We start from the raw sequence: 17,482 nt of genomic DNA, 5'->3' as shown, positions 1-17,482 counted from the left end.
CGACGGTTTATTCCTTGAATGCCTACATCCTTTGTTCTACCGACAATTTACCTGTAAAATTATGTTGGCGTTCAAGGAATAGGTGCCAGTAGTTATCACAACAATAGTGCATGCTTATCAAAACAATCATACTAATTAAACAGATAGGTAAATATATGTAGCTAAATCTAGTTCATGTTTGTTAAGTTGTAAAAAAATCATATTTTGCTGCTCCTACTTGAACAAATATGGATTCTCTTAAAATGACACTTTCAAAAGTTTTGCATCACAAAGTCAATATGTGCATATTGTCAGGACAGGAGTTCCAGTTTGCACAAATTCTACAATAGACTCTTTGGACTTTGAAGGTTTTTTCCAATATTTCTATAGTTGTGTGTGCTGTAATATCCTACCATATCACAGATTAAATTTCTTGAAACTTTGTATCTCGTGTTAGATTACTATTTTGTTTATTTCAGTTTGTTCAGGATATTTTTCTTGGTTACACAATTACACCCCTCCCCCCTTTTTTTTTTATTGTAAGTGATTCGTAAAATAACATCGTTTAGTTGTTTGTCATGTTCGCAGCTCATCTGAATTCTTGTTGCCATATTTCATGAATTTTCTTGAAACTTTTGTAGAGTTTCCAGCTAAGATGTTATCAAATTAACTTGATTTTTCTTTTAATTTAATTAATTGTACAACTGAAATCTTCATATAAGTTTATATTAACTAATAAAATATATAAATTGATATGGAACTAAACAAATCTCTTATATCCTTTATTTAGTTTGAAATAATTGTATTCAACTAAAATTTCATTAAAATTTTTAATATTTCTTACGTGATTAACATATTCCTTCCAAACATTTCTTTTGATAAAAAGTAATAAAACGTTTTAATTTTCTTTATTTCTTAAAAAATCATAATAATTTTACCCCTAAAATCTACTATTTTTCCTTATGAAAAAGTGATAAAATGTTGCATTTCTATAAAGTTCATTAACTATTTTTAACAGTTAAATACTTATAAAAACACCTCTTGTTATTATATAAACATCTATTGAAATATTTTTGTTGGCATTCAAGGAATAGGTAACATATAAAATGTTGGCATTCGCGGAAGACACCGTATCGACTGCATGTAGACAAAACATGATCTACACTACATGTAAACATTGAGTTTTATCAATAGGAACGTAATTTTGTTTAGTTTACGTGTGAGTTACACTTAAACAACACCGAGTTTAGGTCAATGTGAACACGGCCTTAGATACGTTTTTTTTTTAATCTATACTCTATATGATTTGTTATTAAAGCTTCACTGAACCGCGAAATTGAGGATAATATTTAATACTGATAGCATGACTTTACAGTCAAAAATATAATTTTGAACTTTTTTGTTTTGTTTACTCCACTGAATTATTTAAGAAGTGTTATATCATGAGGTAAGAAGTTTTGTTTTTCACATATTATGTGTACAATTAGCCTCATTTTTTAACAGTAAATGTTAATTGTTATGGTCAAACATCGAAAGTTGATCGAAAGTACACGTGGTCTTCAAATTATACATGTGCACATGTACTAAGTCAGGAATCGAATGTTAAGTGGTTGTCGTCTGTTTATGTGGTTCATAAGTGTTTCTCGTTTCTCGTTTTTCTATAGATCAGATTAGACCGTTTGTTCTCCCTTTTGAATGGTTTTATACTTGTAAATTTTGGGGCCCTTTATAGCTTGCTGTTCGGTGTGAGCCAAGTCTTCGTGTTGAAGGCCGTACATTGACCTATATTGGTTTACTTTTATAAATTGTTACTTTGATGGAGAGTTGTCTCATTGGCACTCATACAACATCTTCCTATATCTATATACAGTAACGTTGCTTTGTGTTGTGTTATCTGCTCGATCTGGTGCTCATGCATTGTGAACAGGAATAAACATATTTAATCACAATACTATTTCAGTTAATCTATAATAAACACGATAATATATAAAATGATAAATTATAAACATGATAAATTATAAATATGATAAACATGATAAGTTATAAACATGATAAATTATAAACATGATAAAAGAGAAAATTTGCAGATTTCAGTTGATGCACATCACATGACTGGACACATGTGCAGTCATATATAAACGTTGTCGAAGCTAGGAAATACATTACGTTTAAAGAAATTCGAAATATTTCTATGTTTAAAGCATTATTTTTTTTTTTGCTTCTGATTTCATTCATGTTAAAAATGTCCCGGATTTTTTATTAGAAGATTTTAAAGATATCAATTACCTTATCTTTCTTGTCAGACATGTAATATGCTTTATAGATGGAAAAGAACATTATTGTTCATATCAAAATAAGCTTCATCTTAAGGGAGATGGGGTGTCTAAATTATAATCTATAAAATGTTTTAATAATTTGCCAAAATGTAGTTTATGTAATGCTTTTTAAAAAATAATAATAAAAAGAATGGGTCACCGGGCTTATTTTTACGCTACAGGTTTTTCAAAATTGACAGATTTTGTATAGATTATACAATCATGCAAAATCCAATTTTCTGTCATAAAACGAAAACTACACCATAGAATTTTGAGGTAAAATATGAGAAGATAGCTTTAATAGTATGCTTTCAGATGATAAAAAGAAAAAATGGGGTCACCGGACCCGTTTTCTTGCAACATAATAAAATTGGTAAATTCCTAACACATTCTATTGTAAAAGTACCTTTATCTGAATTATCTGCCCTTACATTTGAGTTGCCTCCCCTTATTTGGTAAAGTTTGGAAAAAATTAATCAAACAAAAGTTTTCTGTTTTATGTAAAACATGTAAAATACAACCATAAATATGATAAAATATGTCATTTTCTATATTGAAATGAAAATTCTTACACATGAATTACCGACTACTCTGAAAATTTGCATATTCTATTAAAGATCTAGACCGATTTTTCTTAGTATTTCAAAATCAGAGATGGAGGAAGACACCCTATCTACCTTAAGTGTGATAGCCAGATTCTTAACTTTCAAGACTTAGTATATGTTTATCGATTCTTAAAAATGCTAATAGCTGGTCGACTTAATGCCAAGTATGAACATTATATTACATGAAAAAAGAAGTGTTTATAATCATCATGATTTCAATGGAACCACAGAACGCTTGGTACTATTTTTTATTTATAAAGTAATTCATTACAAGCAAATATATGAAGTATTATTTTCCATTTACACAATCTAAATTAAATTTGTTGTTTTTAAGGTGGTTAAAAATAAAGTAAATGCTGACTTCAACCTTTGTAGTCATTCTTTTATCATTATATACCTATATGGAAAAAATTTTCAGAACCACAGGTCATTCTTTTTCAGAATCAACCGTTTTTCAATGAAATATGCTCAAAGGCATAAAATAATGATCTGTGTGAGGTCATTATTTTCCTTGATAAAAGTGCAATCTATAATGTACTTCAAAATTATATTCGTCTGATAGTTTTTTGCTGCAGATTTGAGGGTTTACTTCTTAAAGTTCAATCGATGATAGGTGATGAAAAGAATTTGCCCGCATTTTAATTTTAGAAACAAATATAACATGAAGTTTTGTTAATTTATCGCTACAATACAAACATAATCATATGTGTGAGAGGAATTTAAATGTAGACTTTCATAAAATAAAGTAGATTTAACATATTCGAGTGCAAGATTTTGAAAATCTTATTGATTCACACTGGATAGGTTGATTGATTTTTGGTGCTTGCTTAACGTCCAGTGGCAAATATTTCATGCATGTTCAGGACGATACACATCGAATGGAAAATCATACTGTGACCTACATGTATTTATATTCGTCTTCGTGTCAGTTCTTAACTTTTTTAAATTGATGTATTCCTTTAACTCTATCAAACTAATAAGATGCTCTTATAGTCTATTGAAAAACACTCACGTCACTATAGAATCGGGCGGCTGGGGAGGGTATATAATTATATCCTGATTATCTGATTAAAAAATGTATTGCTATTCAAAGGCATTTCATTCGATTCTATTAAAATTGTTGAAAAAATAACCACTCTCCGCGATAGAAATGTCATTACAAATTAGAAGAAAAAATACCCCCTTTCCATAAACTAAGTTGGTACAATTAATTACTTACAATGTGTCTTGTATTTGTCATACACCGTTATCGGATGTTACCAATTAATTTGTTTCTTTCTTCTTGCAGTTACAGTAGTATTCTCATTGTGTATGGATAATAATTTTTAAAAGGTTTATATCTTGATTAATTAGTGAGTTGTATTTCACATTCTAAATAAGTCGTAGGGCGTATTAAAACCTAAACGCATTAGAAAGGAATATCTCACTTTAGTGTGGGCGGTAAATTAGGATACTTAATTTTGCAAATATGTATATCACCTATAACAGAATTCTTTTCCAGTGTAAAATTCCTTTCTGTTTTTCATGAGTTAATTGACATAACAATAAAATATACACTTCTTTGTGGCTCATATCAGGTAAAATTTCATGATTTAATAGTACATTTAACTTTACCGATGTTTTATTGTTTAATTTTTTAACAGTGTTGTAACAATGATCAAAGCCAATATCGCATAGTAGAATTTCATAGAAAGTATCGGTACCAACTGTTTACTCGTACTCTGACTGGTAAACTGTGAGGGGAAGTCTCAAAATAGATACTTACGTTTAGCGTGGAAAGGTAACAGTTGTAAATAACGGTCAGAATGAAACAATAAACTGTCATATAAAATATAACAAATGTTTACCCGCCCTCTTGTCTAACATGAGAATGGAAAAAGCTAATTTAGGCCAAAGTAAGGTGTGAAAAAAAGTTGAGACAGGATTGTAGTTACGACATTAGGAAATATCCGTAAAAATTTGGTTCACATTTTTACATAGCCAGTGTCCAGTGTGCACTACATATTTGATGTTATTTCATCATAGATATTTCTCTAAATTATAATTTGAATTACTCAAACAGCTGTGTAAACTCAGATATACTGGATTCAATTTGGACAATATCAGTTAAACACAAAGTCAATACATAGTGGTCTGTAGAAGATTTGTAAGATGCATGTTCTAGCAGGTTCTTTTGTAGTTGACTCTAATTGCATCATTCACTGACCAAATTCAATTTTGCGGGTCTAGTTTAAAAAGAAGTATAGTATTAATGAAAATGAGAAAAACTATCCACCAATGTTTAAAACAAGTGGACCTGGGAGATCTGTAGCTACTTGAATGTATGGAACTGTATAAGGGCTATATATTGATTATGTTTGATCAAAAATTGCATGTTAAATATTTCTGCATAAGTCAATTTAATAGGAACTACTTACAAGAGACAACGATATTTTCTACATAGTTACACTACAATGATGCTGTAAATGAGATGATTCTGCATTGTTTTTACCGATAGGCAACAAATATATCTTTGTCAACAGTTTAATTTTTAACATCTCACTTTATGAACTGGCAATTTTGAGTAATGATTCAACAATATTCTTTTCAACAGGATTTTATATATTATGACGCGCATAAAACAACCCTAAAGATAAAGTACAATGTCATAGAGAATGAAAATCAGTCTTTAAAAGCTGAATATATTGATATCAATATGCTTGGGAAGTTCTATCATCGATCGACCATAAGCAGTACTGAGGATGAAATAGTTGCTGAAAACGTACCATACATGGCTATAAAATCTAATGCTACTCTGATCGTTTCAAAACGAACTACAGTTGTTATGTCTGATTTGAATTGTCCGCAAAGAACATTACTTTCAATAAGTAATTGCTGGCAGGCACCAATGAGAATGATGTGTAATCTAAACGGGTATGGCTGTTTGTATGAGAATATAAAAGAGCACCTCATTTTACATTTTGCTAAGTTTCTTTGTCGGTCAATGAGTGAGTGTATTGTACTCCGTGGAATATCAAGCAAAGGAACTAATTGGAAGTTTTTGGACAGTGCCGTCGCAGAATTTGGATTTAAAAGAACGGAATCTTATGGAACAGGCGTAGTTAGTGCTAGAAGACGAATGCAACACAAAATGTAATACATAAAGATAATCGAATATAGCTTTTTGTGTAGCCTCAGTAGCAGTCGTATCAAACCATCATAGATGGCCACCTCCTTATGTTTCCAGTAGTATCGAGCACACTACTACATTCTGCTTTCAAATGAATTTGACAGAGTCTAATTGTTCTATACATGTGTTTAGAATATATATATACTATATATGCAATTCAGTTTCAAATGGTTATACGGATAAGAATGTGATATGTCTGTAAATGTTTTTTTAACTCTCTACCTGCTGTCGTTCATGTCAGACGTATTTTAATGAGCTAGTTCCAAAAACAAAAGCAAAACCTGCAGTTTATTGACGACGCCCTAATCGTCACATAGTCGAGAGACACAATGTTTAGAAATATCTGTGCAGGTTTCACGACACAATCAATGTCATTTCTGAAAATGTGACCCCGTCTACGAGTACTAGTACTTGACACCTGTTTGTTATTCGTCAATGTTACTAGGATATATTTTATGAATTATGAGATCATTTTGACCAGTAACTTATACGACCAAAAATAATTTTATGGCGCAATTTTTTCCAGAAACACCTTTTTTGTTTACTCTCTGTCTGATGAAAAACTGTCGTTTATGTTAGACGGGTTTTCATGAGCTAGTTCCCAAACTAAAAACTAAAGTTAAATGATGAGGTCCATAATATAACACATTCTAAGCTTCTTGTAGTAACCAGCACATTATGACGCTGATTTTGAATAAATTTGACATAGGGTAATGTGAGCTTCTACCATTTCTTGGCGTCCGTCATACCTCCGTATAGGTCTGTTGTCCAGAGTTTGCCTTTCAACTCTTCCGTCCCTAAACTGTTCAATGGAATAATATAGAAGTTTGTCTCTTTCACCCACTTTATTCACTATGCAAATTTTCATTTTCGGTTTAAAATTACAGTAATGTTTTAATTGATACCTTGAGAAGTAAAAGAATATAAGAAAACTGCCTTGGGAAAATGGCCCAACGAGCTACATGTATTATCTACCCTTAATAATGAATATGCTTAATCTTTCTCATTATATATACGTTGACAACCTTCTGCGTAATTCTTTACTACACCTTCAAGGTAATGATAGATAATAAATCAATAAACCTCCTAGCTGAATTCAGACGCAATTTAAAACTGTGAGTATTTATAAAAGAAGTACTCTTCCGCAAATTTGCGAGTATGTCCTGACTAAATGTATATATTTATGTCTTGTAAGTTATTTACTATATCACTGTCGATTAAAGTACGAAATATACGAATACAAAATAGTCGAATACCTTAAATTTGAAATGTAGGGTGTAGTAAATGGATCAACATTACAGCCACTAGTGGTATTGGTGTTGTTTATATATTCACATAGATTTGTTATAATTCATTAGCAAAAAACCTTTCGCAATTAAACCAAAATATTACAAGGTTATACAGCAATGTATAATGCCATACAAAAGCAGTGATTATGTATCTTTGTCTTATATCAAATTTAATTGCTTGTAATTGACTTATATCTGACGGACCAAACCCCTTCGATATAAGAAGTAAGGGATATAAGCCGATAACAGTCCATTCTGTAAAATATTGGACAGGTCTGAGGCCGCAGGCCGAAGACCTGTTTAATATTTTACAGAATGGACTGTTAGAGGCTTATATCTTACTTAAAACATTGTTTAACACGTCGATAAAAGTTAAAATAAAAGAAAAGCCAGCAAAGATTTATTTGCATCAGGTATGGAAATTGTTTTGTCAATAAACTTTCTTTACACTAAAATATATCCTACATGTAGGCCCCTTTAAACAATAACTAAACTGAAAACAAATAGACAAAAAGAAAGTACAGCTGAAGGTAAACACCATTTATTGCTACATGAAGAATAAGACACAGGGTATGTGTGTCATGATTTTTACGTGCGCAAGGACTACTCACATTTTCTGCTCATAGTTTCCGTAAATACCATTACATACGGTTTGTGTTTCAAAATGGATAACGTGATGAAAGTATATTTTAAATGCAAAAACGAAGAAAAAGATGTCGTTGCATGTTTAGTGATTGTGTTGTTTCAAACTTGGATTAAAATCAAATGTGTAATTGGAATCTATTCAGATACAGTATTCAGTGTGGATTACAAAGAGGATATAGACAAAGCAGCTAACAATGGTTAGTTTTATATATATTATATTTCAAAATGTAGTCCTCCTCTTTAAGTTTCTTGTTTCTTCTTGGGTTTTATTTTTACTAAGTGAATGCGAAAAGAAAAAGAATAGGATATGAAAACAGGTTCTTGTCGAACCATATCGAGTGCACCGCAGTCGATTTTATTACAAATACATATTAATTATGAACAAAAGAAGAAATAGCAACATGCAATCAGTTATATTCTTTTATTGGAAGAGACTGTACCCAAACGGTACCACCTGAATACATCCACCTTTTCTGGTTTTTTTTCTTTCTGCAAGGTCGTGTCGCTCTTTTTTCGTTTATTTGTTTATTGAGTCCTTTGTGTTTTATAAATGTTACCGAAATATATTCTTGCCTCGAATTTCTTTTGAAAAAAAAATCACTCATAGAACGATCACTGCAAAAAAGTGCGAATCGGAAACACTATCGGTTTGTTTGACAGATAAAATGCGGTAATGTGTTCCTTTATTCTACTTTCCATATTCATCGTGGTTCATGAGCGAAGTGTAGCGTTATATTCATATTTAAGCAATAATATCAAACAATACTTCTTAATCAATTTAGAAACTTGAATATTATTAAAACTATTCTAGTCCCCTAGTTCATGAAGGAAGTTCAAGATTCGCACTTTCTACACAGGATAAGGTTTAGTTTGTTCATGGCCCTTGTATTGTAGCATGATCTATCAAATTTAAAAATAATTACTTCATTGCTTTATTCATTTTTAATTGTAGTTGAAACTGATGTTAGGAAGAATAAGAGCAACACCAGAGGTCAATTTTGATAGCCTAAAGACGGATGAGGATAACTCTTTTGAAAAAAGAAATAAATTCATAAAATCCAAAGAACAAGACTTTCAACGAGCATAATCAACTTATTGAATTAGTCTTAAAAGAGACAACCCCAAAACATGAGAAAATGGCTGTGATATAAGTATTGAATGTGTTAAAAATCAATTTGAAAGTGATTTCTTTTCCGCAAGAAACCGTTTTGATGAGTGACGTTATTGTATTGGAAATTGACTTTAATAAAATGTTTTTATTTAATTGTCATTTGTTCTTTGGTTGTATTTAATGTTTACAAGATGAAAACAATTGGGGTAATTAATAAGTTTTTTATTTGAGTGATTTAACTATCATTTACCTGTAAGAATCAGTTATGCTACCTTTAGCTGTCCAATATTTTTAAGAAAGAGGAGGGCTATTCTTAAAAATATTGGACAGCTAAAGGTGACATAATGGTTTCTTACAGGTAAATGATAGTCTAATCACTGAAATAAAGAACAGGTAAAACAATAGAATGACGTCACAACAATGTTTTAAGCTTACATATAACATACCATGACTTAACAATAAAACGGTATTTCGTACGAGCACGTCTTATCATACCGATACTGTACACAATATATAAATTAAATGTACGCCTAATATATGTAGAACTCAAATCTATAGTGTGTTCCAAATCTGTGACAGATTCCTAATCTATGGCAAATGTGACGTCATGATATTCCAAATCTATAGCAGATTTCTACAATCCTAATCTATGGCGGATTTTTGTTTTTAATTTATGGTAAATTTTGTGCAAAGGAAGAACAATGCTGAGTACAAAAACAAGCACTGACTTGTCTTGAATAAGTTGAAATGTACGAGAGCATGTCTATAAACATTTGAGAAAACAATATATAACGATCAACCAAATTGTGATGTCAACCATATAAAAGTGTAAAAGTGATATACCATAATACAGAAATCAAGATTAAAATGAACGTCCCCGGAAAAAAAGCATTTCCTAACCTCTGCATGGCACCTGTTCAACCAATTAATCCAAATGACTACAGAAAATGGAAATCCCTTAACAAACAAGAAAGCCATTTTTTTTAAAATTAATTTTCATTTTTTTCCGAATATTTTAAACACAGGATTTCAGGAAAGTTTAAGAGGCAATATGGTGTTATTTTGTTGTGACGTTATATTTCACACTTTTTCCCGGAAAATTACGTAATTCATTAATCTGCCATCGATAAGAAGAAAACAAAAATCTACCAATGTCTTAATTTATCTTGACAACAACAAAACTAGAATCTTATAATGGTATTGTATAAGTAACCAGTATAAGTATAAAGGAAGGTAAACCCATGCCGGTGGGGGTAGTGGGGCTACTGACTATCATTTTGTGTATAACTGTGCCGAAAGCACGTGCAAAATCGTACCCTGTTCGAACCAGAAAAAAATGAAAAACATACCATGTTCTTAACAGATATATGGACAAATATTATACCCTGTTCAAGACCTTATAAAATAGACGCTGTTCTAGACCCGGATTCTAGACTGTACAGTTATATAAGTGATCATGTTCTTAACAAATACTTTGTTATACACAGACACTGTTCTCACCAGCAGGGCATGAAAAAGTTATCCTGTTCTAATCAGCAGGGCATGACAAAGGGACCCTGTTCTGCGGCCTCCCCATACAATCATAAATATAATAAGTACCCCACCTCTGCCCAACCCACCCTCAGATAATCATGTGCGAGTGAATGAACGTGAAGACTTTTGACTAGAGAACAGATTGAATAATTTACCCATTACTTGGGTTAAATTGAACTACTTCTAAAAGGTATTTTTTGCAATACTTTATTTTGTAAAGCCCCAAATGTTGATAGTTGAAATTTTTCTATTTTAACGAAAAAATTTAACACGCACAGATGAGTATAGAACTTATTGTCTATAGTATACATCCTTTTGTTATGAAACTTTGTAAGCAGTGTTATAATTTATTAAATTTTGGTCATACCAAGTTTTTTTTAAGATTAGTCAACTCTTTGTATCCTATTAGGTCCGAGTCCACAATTGTCGTCCCTTGACGAATATAGTCCCTAGTGTTGACAGTGGGTTACTTGCCTTTAATTTGTATACCCCTTCCAAATTCATTTCTCCATGTTTAATGCCTCAAATTGCAAGAAGGGGGATGAAATTACACTGTAAAAAAATTTGGGTCCAGAATTTTAAAGGAAAGTAGTGATGCGGTCCACCTGAAAAAGGTTCAAAATGAGCAAACTGTCAAAAGATTTCAAGACACCCGAAACATAAAATTGTCCATATGTTGAGTTAGAGCAGATGAAGTTTTCTTTAATTTTGATATAATTTGTCCTAAAAGTAGTACAACACTCAGTCAAAGTTTCTTTAAGAAAGCGCAGGTGGGATTTTTTTTATTTCCATTTATGTTCTAAAAGAAATGCACTACTAAATAATTGTGGTCTCGGACCAATATAGCTGTTGTTGAATATTATCACCTGTATGCTTGGACTTTTGCACGCTTAAAGTATCATTAATGAATGGTTTAATGTGGCTTGGTTTTCTTGGTAGAGTAACAGTAACATTAGTGGCCTTTTCTTGCTATGTTGTGCTGATAACAAATAAACCACTTATCATTTTTTGAAAAACTAAGGCTTTTCTTATCCCAGGCATATATTACCTTAGTCAACTTCGGCATAACACCTTGGAATTAATTTGGATCCTCAATGCTCTCAACTTAGTACTTGCTTGACTTTATAACTATTAGGATATGATATAAGCGTCATTGATGAGTCTTATGTAGACGACACGCACGTCTGGCTTACTTAATTATAATTCTAGTACCTTGATTACTTATTATATGAAAAACTTTTAAATATTTCAGTCTGAAATTTTTAATTTATATGTATATATTAACATTTTTAACGGTGCATACTTTTCTAATAGAAGTTTTTAATTGACTCTCTATGTGGCATACATTTGAAATGGATAATAGTCATGGATATTGTGACCGTTTAATATCAGAAAAAAATAAAATCCGTTTGGATATGCTCCTCATTAGCAGGAGGAAGATACAGAAAAGAAGAAGCAGAAACCACAATGGACAACAGCCTGATAAGATGTAAAAGGGTGACAAAAGAAGATTATGAGAAAGTGATGGCTATCATACCTCCCTCTGAGATCTATAATGGCGGTGATTATCTACCCGACTATTTCCATATGCTAATTGATATGCCAAACAACGAGATGTATGCTGCTGTCATTGGAGATAAATTTGTATGATTATATTTTAATTTAAGTTTCGGGAAAACTAATATTTATTCCTCTACTTCTTTTTGGAAACAATCATCAAAAAACTACCTAACATCTTAAGACTGAGTATCAATAATCACTTCAAAAACGAGGTTGTCTATAGTGCATCGGAAGTACAAGGAGATGCTGAGACAAACTCATTAAACACATGCAATCTACATATCTCTGGTAGCTTCCACTGGTTTGTAAAGTCCTGACAAATTGGTGTAATTTAAGAAATGAAGGATTTTAACACACATAGAAAGTAAATTCACTAAAATACTGAAATAAAATGAAAAAAACCCCGGAAAGTCCCTTATCAAATGAATCAAATTCAATTCTATTTTCAACGACGTGTAAACAAAACAGACATAATAGCTAGATGAGGTTTATTGTTTGACAATTCAATGTTGGTAAACTCTTCAAACAAATAATTACATTAGATGTATGTTTCATTATAATACATTATTCTGATTGGCTAAAAAAAATGTAACTAGCAATTTCGTGATATTCCTTAATCAATTGCATTACACAATGCAACTTTTCATTCATGATGACACGAGGTCCAACAATAAAGTGCACATGTAAATGAAAAAAAAAACTTAATAAAAGGCGTGTTTTCCTGATCCTATAGCATGTATAGGTAAAAATGTAATTAAAAGTATTGAATGCTTTTTTTTGTAACTTTATAGGGTTGTAAAAGCGTTGACCGTGCTTTATACAAAATGTACTTCGGTCAACACTTTTACACCACAATAAATTTACAAAAAAGAGCATTCAATTCTTAATTAAAAAAAAAAAACAGATAATAGAAAGTGATGTATGCATTATCGTTGTTTACCTATATTCCCTATTGTCTCATCTCATTACTGATGACCTTTGTGTTGGATAGCAGTGTCTAAGAATACAAATTTTCTTATCCTGATAAAAACCGAATATTTCAGGTTATACATTTTGTCAATTTCTTAAAGAAGGATATGTTTAACGAATCTTAATAGGAGTTACTTTACGGGTGAGGAACAGAAACTGCTGAATCATCGATAATGGACGAATTCATTACTGTTTGGGGTCGTGTGGCTTATATTTTGTTTGTACTGAATGGTTGACTTTTGATTAAACTGATATATTGTTGATTGGGCTTATTAAGTATTTTTGACAATTGTTTATTTTTGAAATAGATACGAACAAGGCAATTTAGGAGCCTGAAATATAGTGTTGATCATATTTTAAAAATGATGTTTCATACTTTAGGTAGGATTTACTTTAAAGACAACTATAGATAATGGCAGAAATGTAGTTACTAGGGCAGTGAGAGTTTCCAAGAAATATGCTGGTAAAGGAATCGCTGGTATAATGTCTGAATGGATGGATATAGGAGGACCTCTGTACCGACCGGAAGTAATTTGGCATAAATTTACTGCAAATAGAACCCATTCACCATTACTTCAACTGACTGACAGAGGAATCCACATGAAAACATCAGAACAAGTAAGTTTATCAAGTTTTCTACCTCCAATCTTACACAATGGGATAGGTAGGGAAATCATTTTGTGTATTATATTTAATGTATGTTGTCGGAAAATATAAAATTAATGAACTTTAAAAACAGGACGAAAAGCGATGCTCTGCCGAGATTTTTTACTGTTTCAAACACATTTTTTATTTTCCGACTATGCACATATATTGTTTTTATCCTGAAATTAATCCCAACACTTGAAACCTCAGTGTATCGAAGTCAAAATCATTGTCTATAATTTCTCAAGAAATCGACATAGTTGAAACGCGGACCGAGAAGAGGACACCAAAATGAACTGGTCAAGAAACAGAAATATTCATTTTACCGCTTGCTCAACGTGAATTATTTCGATTCTAATAGGACAAATACAGTATTTTTATATGTTGAAGCGTACGAAAATACCGTAAAAATGTTTGGCTATTCCCGTTTCCTCCTCGAGGAGTCTGTACATTACATTTCAAATTTGATAAGTTTAAAAACTACGAGCAGGGAAAATATATGTTGTTTTATACAAATATATAATAAAAGTTGAAGTTATCTGCTTAGATGTATATATTTTAAAGGATAACGATGTAAATAACGTTAATATAAACAGTAAGTTCGTGCGCATGTGTCAAACATATTTTGTGCTCATTAGAACACGGCTTTGTTTACAAAGCGTAATACGGACGTCATATTAGAATGTGGGGTAACAGGAGATATTATGTGTACTAGTACAAAGAAACCAAAAATATATTGTATTCCTGTTATTTGTACAATATTTGGCTTATAATTCAGGATAAATTGGTCTTATTTCGTAGATTACTTTCCGAGAAAAGGGGTCAGAATTGTATTGGCATAGTGATACTATAATAGTCAACCAACGAAAGATGGCGTATGTACAATTTACGATGAGGTGATATTAACTTCACCAATTGAAACCCTTGGTCACATTCGGAAAAGATCGGATGTGGTTGTAGTCACGACATAAGGAACATATCCGACATCATCTTTGAAACGGATATTCTATAACGATAAAAAGTAAAATCACAAAAACTGAACTCTGAGGATAAAGGTTTTGAATGTTACACGTAGACCTGGTTTATCATGGTTTTTTTTTATGATTTACTCCTTAAAAATGAAAGTTACCCATAAGTTATCAGGATTGACTATTCGATTTTTTCTGTAGTTAAAAGATGATGTAGCGTCTTCTGCTTAAGGTAGTTTGATAGGATCGTCTTTCGATTGATCAATGATCAATGATATTTTCTATAAAGTTGCATTGCTGTCAGTGCGTATCAGTTTGACGACTTATATCAGTCTCTGTCTCCTGGGGCATAGTTTAAAGACTTTTGATTGGCTACCTATTTTCAGTTTAAAAAGTTCTGCTTAAGTTACTTTGATATACATCTATATTAATTAGTATTCCTCCTATAGCATGGTCCCATGAATTTAAATAAATAAGCAATGTTCGATGTTTTCTGATATAAGTTATCTGCAGAAGTCAGTTCAGCTACTTACAATAGCCAAAAATATTGCCTACACTACTGTCTGTAGATATCATGTTTTCGACAATATGCAGGCCCTGTCAACTGGCTCAGCGATTGAACTAATAAACAATGCTGCCGTAAATCTTTTTTTTTTAATTGTATACTGCTGGCGAGATATAGTTCACGAGTGATGCCCGTTTTATTTGATTACTTTTCGCTTTACGAACTAGTAATGGTAATAACTTATCAGTCGGCAACCCGGTTGAAATAGAACAAAAGAATCGAAGCTCTTTGTTAGAGAAGGCAATAAATGTTTACCATAGTGACACAAATTTTAAAAGTTAATAGAAACAAACAAATTACAATTTTCTTCTCAATTACGAAGTGTTTTATTTTAAAAACACCAATAAGTTTTCAATTTATCTAGTACATAGTTAAGCAGAACAATTAGATATCAAGTCGACGACATGGATATCTTTCAAATTGGATGTACAAAGATAACCTCCGATTTTTTGTTTTAAATTACCACGGACGGAAAACATATCAATCTATTAGTTCAGTACTTTTCGTGTCTGCCCTTCTATTATGTGACTCAAGAAAAAATTCCAAAAACTGGGTAACAATTATATCGAAAAGAGAAAATCGAGTGCACCTTTTTATGTTAGGGCGTGTTTGAGTTGAATATTTTGTCTTGATATCGTACAAAGCAAGAATATTTCATACATTGTCTCGCTTCAGATTCTATCATTTTTATATATCAAAGCTACAGGTTGACTTTATAAATTAAAAAATCATAGTACTAAAAGATGAAATATATGGGTCAAGTGAAATACCTATCTAATGAATCACAAAAACAGAGAAGGTGTGTTCAAATAGCAATTTTTTTTCTGAAAGTACTTGACGACAGTCTTTCATGAAAATGCATATCTTTGAAAAATTATAATTCTTTGTATGTGATAACTAGAGTTTATAGTCTTCAACCACTGAAAACATATAGTCTATATAACTTTCACGAAATAATTAATTAGAATTTTTTTAAATGTTTATGAATTTTCGAAAATTCCACCTGACAACTGATCAAAAATAGCTTTAAGTTGAATCAATGCAGACAAGATCATTAACTGATGTTCATCAGCTAGTTGATACATTTGTCTTTTAAATACAACTGACATATACAAATAGTAATGGTGCAATGGGGATAAATTGATCGGTTTCCAAGAGCAAAATTGGTAGCGCGTCATCCCTACAATGGCTTCCATTCCTAAGATTGTGAAATTGAACTGGCGTAATGGGGAGATAATTTTGACGAAGTAGAATCATGACTGTTATATGCTAAAAATTAATAAAAAACATGTATTCTTTTCAACAGGATTTTGTATTTTACGACACGGATAAAACAACCCTACAGATAAAGTACAATGTCATAAAGAAGAAAAATCAATCTTTAAAAGCTGAATATATTGATGTCAATATGCTAGGTCAAGTGCTGGCATCGACTGACCATAAGCAGTACTTGTTCCCCGAGGATGAAATAGTTGCTGACTACGTACCATACATGGCTATTACATCTAATGCTCCACTGATCGTTTCAAAACGAACTGCAGTTGTCGTGTCTGACTTTGATTGTCCACAAAGAACTATTCTCTCAATAAGTAACTTCTATCAAGCACCAATCGGAATGATTTTTGTCTTCAACGTTTATGGCTGTTTGTCTGATAATATCAAAGAGCACCTCATTTTTCACTTTGCTAAGTTTCTTTGTCGGTCAATGAGTGAATATATAGTACTTCGTGGAATATCAAGCAAAGGAACTCATTGGACGTTTTTGGATAACGCCGTCGCAGAATTTGGATTTAACAGAACAGCATCTTATGGAAAAGGCGTAGTTAGTGCCAGAAGAAAAATAATAAACAAACTGTAATAACAATAAAATAATCGAATACAGCTGTTTATGTAGTTTATGGGCAGCAGTATTACGTCATAATATAACGCTACATTCGTATGTTTTCTGTAGCAAATAACCTGATTCTGCTTTCCAATCAGTTGGGCAGAGGGAAATTCTTCGATAAATGTATTTATATTTTAATAATATTAAATTACACAACATATGGGAAATTCATTTTGATATGTTTATACGGATTTGTAAAACTGATGTCTGAAAACGTCGTTGTGTTACTATCTCGCTGATAATA

The 17,482-nt window shown here is 31.6% G+C and overlaps 1 protein-coding gene across 1 annotated transcript; it reads left to right on the top strand.

Moving 5' to 3' along the window:
- Positions 1–7,132: 7,132 nt before the first annotated feature.
- Positions 7,133–17,482, top strand: LOC139499418 (histidine N-acetyltransferase-like). Its single transcript, XM_071288092.1, has 4 exons — positions 7,133–7,183; positions 12,076–12,290; positions 13,557–13,793; positions 16,660–17,482. Exons 2-4 carry the CDS (start codon positions 12,114–12,116, stop codon positions 17,209–17,211), a joined length of 966 nt encoding a protein of 321 aa, XP_071144193.1. The 5' UTR covers positions 7,133–7,183; positions 12,076–12,113; the 3' UTR covers positions 17,212–17,482.

This window comes from Mytilus edulis, chromosome 12 (assembly GCF_963676685.1).
Source record: "Mytilus edulis chromosome 12, xbMytEdul2.2, whole genome shotgun sequence".
Classification (NCBI taxonomy): Eukaryota; Metazoa; Mollusca; class Bivalvia; order Mytilida; family Mytilidae; genus Mytilus; species Mytilus edulis.
Note: the sequence above shows the minus strand (reverse complement) of the source record. Positions and strands in the feature narration are given on the sequence as shown.

Excerpts from the sequence above, each read along its gene's own strand:
- LOC139499418 (XM_071288092.1), top strand. The coding sequence starts at position 12,114 with ATGGACAACAGCCTGATAAGATGTAAAAGGGTGACAAAAGAAGATTAT. Across the intron at positions 12,291-13,556 it reads CTGTCATTGGAGATAAATTT|GTAGGATTTACTTTAAAGAC; the intron begins GTATGATTATAT and ends TTCATACTTTAG. Across the intron at positions 13,794-16,659 it reads ACATGAAAACATCAGAACAA|GATTTTGTATTTTACGACAC; the intron begins GTAAGTTTATCA and ends TCTTTTCAACAG.